This window comes from Anastrepha obliqua, chromosome 4, assembly GCF_027943255.1.
Source record: "Anastrepha obliqua isolate idAnaObli1 chromosome 4, idAnaObli1_1.0, whole genome shotgun sequence".
Lineage (NCBI taxonomy): Eukaryota > Metazoa > Arthropoda > Insecta > Diptera > Tephritidae > Anastrepha > Anastrepha obliqua.
In genome coordinates, this window is record NC_072895.1 from 10,250,733 (window position 1) to 10,258,532 (window position 7,800).

The window sequence follows — 7,800 nt, forward strand, 5'->3', positions numbered from 1 at the left end:
CAACTGCTCAATCATCATCATCTGGTTTACTTGTATGCGGGCACACGCATACAAACCGAATCGTGAGTCTAAATGCATGTACGGCTTAAATACTTCCAGTTAAATCAATAATAATAATAGATTATAGCTGTTTGCCTTGGAAATTTGCGCACTCACGCATCCACCACTGAAAGACGAACTATTTATTTCTGCATTGATTTTAGTATCAACTCCTTGGCCATCACACAATACCATTCATTAAACGTTCCATGTGGCAGAAGGGTTTGCCATTTGCCAATCAATTTAAATAGTCATTTGCTTTGGGCCTGTTCGTGAACTCCAAATCATTTTCTATATTTGCATGTTAAAGTAGTAATCATTAACCAGACGTATGGTAATTTATTGAGTTGGAGTTATAGGGTCGCAAAGAGGATATTTAAGTGATAGAGAACTTGATGATTGAGAATTGGAGTATTAAAAAAATGTTGATGATTTGCGTTGAAAGACTTGTTGCATGGAGTAGCTGTAATGTATGTAAGGATGAAGGCAAAGCAGTTGAACACAGAAGAGTAAGCCTCTGCTACTTAGGCATACTCTACTTTCGGATCGAAGACATGCGATGCCGATGGACCTGCTTCACCTGACAGGCTCCAACATTTTCGTCGCTTAGGGTTATCATAATAGATCCATTTTTTATCGGCAGTGACAATGCGATGAAGAAAACCTTTTCTTTTCTGCCGTTCAAGACTTGGGATGCATCTCACACGTCACTAAACGTGTCTCGGTATTCCTCTCCTTCAACTGATGTGGCACCCAGTTACCTGCTTTCTGGACCATTCCCTGGACGGTTGATCTGTCAACATCCAACTCTTAAGACATATCATCAAGGGTTTGACATATGTCTTTATCCAATAATTGTTGTACTTGAGTATTTTTTTGGATGCCCCTTCGAGATCTTTATCACTCACGTCAAAATTGCCATTCTGGAAGCGTCGAAACCGCTCTTTATAAGTTGTATTTGATGGAGAGTGATTACCGTAAATATTGATCAATATACGACACGTCTCAGCTGCACTTTTCTTTAAAAGGTCATAATGAAACATGACTTCCCGCAAATGCTGTTTTTTCGGGACGAACGTAGACAGTTTTGAAGTCAGATAAAAAAACGATCTTTACGCTTCGAACAAATGTCACTACTGCGATCGAGACCTCACATATACGAGGTGTGTTCAAAAAGTAGCGCGAATTTTGAATTTTCGCAGGTATTCAAAAAGATGGATCGAAGAACCTGTATCAAATTTTGTGTGAAAAACGAAATTAAGTTCGCGGATGCATTCCGAATATTGACTGTGTCATACGGAGAAGCTACTTTGGACCAAAGCAAAGTTTATCGGTGGTACAAAATGTTCTAAGAAGAACGAGAAGATGTGAACGACGAAAAGCGTGCCGGACGCCCGAGCACTTCAACAACTGACCAGAACAGAAAAAAATGATGAAGCGAAGAAAATGGTATTGGCCAACCGCCGAATCACCGTTAGAGAAGTTGCTGAGGACCTAGACATATTGATTGGCTCGTGTCATTCGATTTTTTCAATGATTTGGGCATGAGACGAGTCGCCGCAAAATTCGTACCAAAACTGCTCAATTTCGACCAAAAGCAGCATCGCATGAACATTACTAATGAGATGTTGGACTCCGTTCGCGACGACCCAAAGCCCAATCATCTCAATGGAAGCTGCCGCACGAACCAAGACCGAAAAAAGCGCGCCAAGTTCGGTCGAATGTAAATGTTTTGCTTACCATTTTCTTCGATTGCAGGGGCGTTGTGCATCATGAGTTCTTGCCATAGGGTAAAATATATATTAATAAATAAATAAATAATTTTTGAAAAAATAAAACACAAAGTTCGCGATACTTTTTGAACACACCTCGTACATCTTCAAATCACCAGTACATTACTAGAGCGAACACAAAAATAGTATCAGCAGCGACACCTCTTTTACGAGCGCGGAAACTTATTCCCATATCGAATACATACACTTGGGCTTATAGGAATAAATTATTTTCTCTTTTTACAATATTCGCAATAATTTTCATGCTACATTTTTTCCTAAATTTTTTATAAGCCTTTTATATGAAGGAAAGTCCTTTACTTCGTATGATAAAAACAAAAAAAAAAATTTTAAAAATCAATGCAGTTTTTGTGCGATTTCAAACTTAGACTTTATTATACTAAAATGGAATAGGCTATAAAATTGCATACTCAGAAGTTTTCTGAAGTCTCAACTTATGGAAATAGGTAACGGCGAGATTTGTAGGCTTGTGTACACTCGACTGCCAACAAAGAAGTTGAGCTGTGAAGTAGCGAAGTCTGCCATGCTTACCCGGTCCAGCGATAATTTTCATTTATAATTTTTTAATAAAGGTTTCAAAACATTTCTACAGCAATCTAAACAATAACACACACAAAAAAAATCATATTTTTTGCGCCATTATTACACGAAGAAAAAATGGTGGCCTCTCGATACGCAACTGCCTATGATTGTGCATTGGGGGGTGTTTTGAGGAATTAAGTATTTTCTTAATCCTGTTAATTATTTTTTCCGAGTGAAAAACAATATGTGGATTTGTTCACGCACCAAGTAGAAGAGAGTGCAATGTATTTTCGCAACCTTATTTATAGTATCAAATCTGCAAAGCAGGCACTGTTAGCTTAACGAAAAATACAGATGGAAAAACAAATATGATAACAACATTATATGTATGTACATGCTAGTTTTTGGTACGGTTACAGAGATCGGATGTTTCTACTGTTATTTTAGAAGGAATGCCTGTAGGTATAACAAAGAAAGAATGCCTGTAGGAATAATACAAAGTATTTTCTATAACTTAAACTAAATGGGGGTTTATGCAGATTCCTGCTGCATACATACTCCCCCCGTTGGAAGGTGTAGGCTTTCAACCAAATCTGTTTCAACCGGAAGTGCTGCAATCTTAGTTATAGCTCGTTTTACTGGCCCATTTGCTGTTTTAATGATTGCTGCTCTTACATATCCGTCAGCGCCACTGAAGGTGTCTTCAACCCGACCCAAACTCCATTTTAAAGGCGGTTGATTGTCATCCTTTAAAAGCACCATAGCACCTTGTTGTATGTTTGCCATAGGGTTTCGCCACTTAGACCTCTCTTGCAGTAATGATAGATACGCAGTGCTCCACCTTTGCCAAAAGATTTGCTGCATCTGACAAATTCGCTGCCACCGGCTTAGACGGTTCATATTTAGATGCGTAACAATTGGTTCTTCTATGGCTGTAAATGACCCACCAATGAGAAAGTGCGCTGGTGTAAGCACATCAAGATCGTCTGGATTTTCTGTAATTGGACAAAGGGGACGAGAATTTAAAATAGCAGAAATTTCACAAATGAGAGTGCGAAGCTCATCGAAGGTTAAAATAGAGACGCCAACGGTGCGATAGAAATGAAGTTTTGCGGACTTGACCGCAGCTTCCCATAAGCCGCCAAAATGGGGCGAGCGGGGAGGAATAAATTTCCAATCTATTTGATTTTCAATGCAAGCTTCAGCTACTGCTCTATTGTGATTTTGATCGGCGAATAGTTTTCGCAGCTCTTCTAGCTCATTTTTTGCCCCAACAAAATTTGTAGCGTTATCAGAGCAAATAGTGCTTGGCTTGCCTCTAATGCTGATAAATCGTTTGAGTGCAGCAATGAACGATGACGTCGATAAATCTTGGACAAGTTCAAGATGACATGCTTTCGTTGAAAAACAAACAAAGATACATACGTAGCATTTCACGGGTGGTCGGTTGCGCACCTCACATTTGTACTGGAGTGGTCCACAATAGTCAACACCTGTTGTATTAAAAGGTCTAGATGGTCTCACACGATCTGTTGGAAGTTGACCCATAATTTGCTGCAGTACCCTGGGCTTAAGGCGGAAGCACCTCAAGCATTTATTAATGATTTTTGAAACTGTTTTGCGCCCACCAATAGGCCAAAACTGCTGACGAATTGATGCTAATAAGCTCTGCGGTCCTGCATGCAATAGTTTACAATGATAGAATTCAATGAGTGCGGAAGTGACTGGATGCTGCTTAGGTAGCAAAAGTGGGTGTTTTGCCTCAAATTCTAAATTCGAATTATAGAGCCGCCCTCCAACGCGTAATGAACCAAAGTCGTCGATAAATGGATTGAGTGACAGTAAATGGTTGCAGGAAGGCAACTGTTTGTTTTCTTTCAGTACTTTGTATTCTGATGCGAAGTGCACTTGCTGGATATGCCTGATTAGCAGCAGTGTACCACCTTTAATGTCGTCGACTGTGAGAAATCCAGCTGATGGTAAAGTTCGTTTTGATTTAATGTGGCGAAATTTGTAAACGTACGCAAACACGCGCTGTAACTTGCTGAATGAATTTTGGAACTTGCAACCGTAAGTTTCATCGATTTGAGTTGCAGCAATTAAAACATGGCGCCGTCTTTCTGGAAGATTAGATAAGAAATCCATATTGCTTGGCCAATGTGCTGAATCAAATTGGAGGAATGAAGGTCCATTAGCCCAAAGGGTGTTATTTAGAAGCTCTTTTGGAGTGCAGCCGCGCGAAAGAATATCCGCAGGATTCAGTTCGGTTGGAACGTGATGCCAGGTCATACCTGATGTAAGCGATTGTATTTTAGCCACGCGATTTGATACGAATATGTTGAAATTACTGGGAGCAGATCGTAGCCACGACAATACAACCATTGAATCCGACCAACAATGACACTCATATGATAGTTGGCTATTTTCCAAAATATTTGAAACCAATTCCGCTAACAACAACGCAGCAGACAACTCGAGTTTCGGAACCGTGATCGACTTCAAAGGTGCAACTCTGGACTTGGAACATAGAAGATGTATTTTGTTGACGCCGTGCTTCTCAACGCGTGTGTAAACACAAGCACCATAAGCGGATAAACTAGCATCACAAAAGGCATGTATTTGAACGCGGGCTTGCAGTGCAAGCACGTATCGTGGAAAATGAAGATTGCTAACGAATGAAAGTTGACCACACAAGTCTAACCAAATGGACTGTAGCGATTGCGGCAGGCTTTCGTCCCAAACCAGTTTTTCCTTCCATAAGGCTTGCATAAAGATCTTCAGCTTTGTGATAACTGGGCATATTAAGCCAAGTGGATCGTAGAACCGCGCTATGACTGAAAGAATAGATCGCTTTGTAATTTTCTGCGAATTCAAGATTGGTGTGAAACTGAATAGAAAGTTGTCTGAGATACGTTCCCACACAAGGCCAAGTGCCTTCGTCACATCTGTACCATCATGAAACTTTATGAATTTTTCGCAATTACTTTCGTCTTCATCTTTCAAAACATCAACTTCATTAGAACACCATTTTCGAATTGGAAAGCCTCCTCGTAGAAGTAGCTGCCTGATCTCTTGCTTCATTTGTATTACCTCCTCGATTGAATCGCCACCAGATATCAAATCATCCACGTAAAAATCTCTTCGAATGATTTTAGCGCCGACTGGAAATGATTCCTCCTCATCAAATGTAAGCTGATGCATAGCCCGAATAGCTAGGAAAGCAGCAGGCCTCGTTCCATATGTGACCGTGTTTAACTTGTATGTCTTGATTTGCTCAGATGGGTCATCGCGCCAAAGAATGCACTGCAACTGGTCATCAGGGCTACTCATTTTAATGCAGCGATACATTTTACATATGTCGCCAAGTAGTGCAACTTTGAAAAGTCTAAAGCGAAGCAAGATATTAAAAAGTTTTGGCTGAATGATTGGCCCTGGTAGCAACAGATCGTTTAACGAATACCCCGAAGAAGTTTTAGCGGACCCATCAAAAACCACGCGAAGTTTTGTAGTGGTACTGTCTTGCTTTTTAACGCAGTGATGCGGTAAGTAGTAAACTGGTTTGTCTGCTTGAAATGATGCCAGCGACATATGACCAAGATCCTTATACTCCTGCATAAACGCCGAATACAAAAGTTTTGTGGATTCATCCTTTTGGAGTTTTCTTTCTAGCGCCCTGAATCTACGTAAAGCAAGATAATGCGAATCACCAAGAGCATCAAGATCGATTTTAGGTGGCAGTCTAACTGAGTAGTCCCCTGAAGGCAAACGACGAAAATTTTGTACGAAATGCTGCTCACAAAAAGCGTCCTCTTCCGATAATGCTGGAGTAGAATCGAAACCATTTTCGATCTCCCAAAAGCGTTTAACAATGTTTGAAAGTGTATTAATGCTATCATGTGGCGGTGTTAAATTTCTAAATGCCGAAAGAGTTATTAATTTATTACTGATATGTGATACGCCTCCAGAAACTACCCAGCCCAACTTAGTTTTTTGCAGTGTTGGTAGGTGATCAGCAATTCTAAATTGTCCAACGCAAATTAAGTCGTAGAATAATTCCGCACCGATCAAAACATCAATGCGATTTACTTTAAAGAACGACGGGTCAGCTAAGCTAATGTTGTTTGGTATGTTCCACCCCTCAATGCTGATATCAAAATTCGGCTGATATTCTGTTATTCTTTGTGTTATTAAAGCTGTGAACGATGTCGAAAACCGACCATCTTGCGCTTGGGCAAATATGTCGACGCATCTGTCTGCATTGAGACTCGATTCTCCAATGCCAGATACTGAAACTGGTGAATGATGAGACCGAAGTTGAAGTTGATTTGCTAACCGGGATGTAATGAAATTTAATTGAGACGCAGAGTCTAAAATAGCGCGACAAGGAATTAATGTACCGGCACGATTTTTTACTAAAATGATGGCCGTTGCTAACAGCACACAATTGTTAGACACATTTTTCGAGGCTAAAGGTTTGGGACTTGCAACTAATGATGTTAATAGGGCTGATTGTGATGTTGTAACCTGGCTATTTGTTACAGGCGATGCCACAATTGGTTTTGGTACACTATCTTGCTTGCCATTTAAATGCAGTAATGTGTTATGTTTTGCTTGGCAATACCTGCAATTGCCAGATTTGCATTGCTTGATAGTGTGACCCTTGCGTAGGCAATTTAAGCACAAATGGAATTTTTTTGCTTCCTTATAACGCAAATTTGGAGAAAGATTCAAAAACGAAGTGCAACCAGTAATGAAATGCTCTTTGGAATCACAAAAAATACAGAGTGGAGTGGGCTTGCCACCACCTACAGTAACGAGTACGCTTGCTTTTGATTTTGCTTGAGATACAATATTTTTCACCTGTTTGCTAGGTGCCTGTATGACCGTAGCGTTTTCCAAATTCTCCATCATGCGGCATCTTCTTTCCAAAAATGTTGACATATCAGTCCATGTAGGTAATTTGTGTGCAGATAAGTTCTCTTCCCATTTTTCGTGCGTTTGTCGATCCAGTTTGCTTGTGATGAGGTGAATGAGTAAGCCATTATATATATCTTCAGTAGTTGCTAAAGTTTGCAGCGCTCGAAGATGTGCATTTACTTGATCGCTTAATTTTCGTAACCCATCTGATGCGCCCATTTCCATACCTTGTAGCCTGAAAATTGCCTTTATGTGTGCCTGGAAATGAAGTAATTTATTATCAAAACGTACTTTTAATAAATCTAAAGCTTTGTCGTAATTCTCTTCACTGGGCTCGAGTGAGCGCACAGTGTCTAAAGACTGGTGATCAAGTACTGCATTTTTTCTAATTTGGACATCTCCACGTCTTTGTCTATTGCTGAAGTAAACGTGCTGAAAAACGATGGCCAGTCGAGATAGGAGCCACTAAAAACTGGAATTTTAAGCTCAGGTAGCCTGGATCGTCGTTGTAACTGCTGCGGCGTAATGT

General features: G+C 40.2%; 1 protein-coding gene across 1 annotated transcript; it reads right to left on the minus strand.

Moving 5' to 3' along the window:
- Nucleotides 1-2,885: 2,885 nt before the first annotated feature.
- On the minus strand, nucleotides 2,886-7,490 carry LOC129246458 (uncharacterized). Its single transcript, XM_054885307.1, has one exon. It carries the CDS (start codon nucleotides 7,488-7,490, stop codon nucleotides 2,886-2,888), a length of 4,605 nt encoding a protein of 1,534 aa, XP_054741282.1.
- Nucleotides 7,491-7,800: the final 310 nt, after the last annotated feature.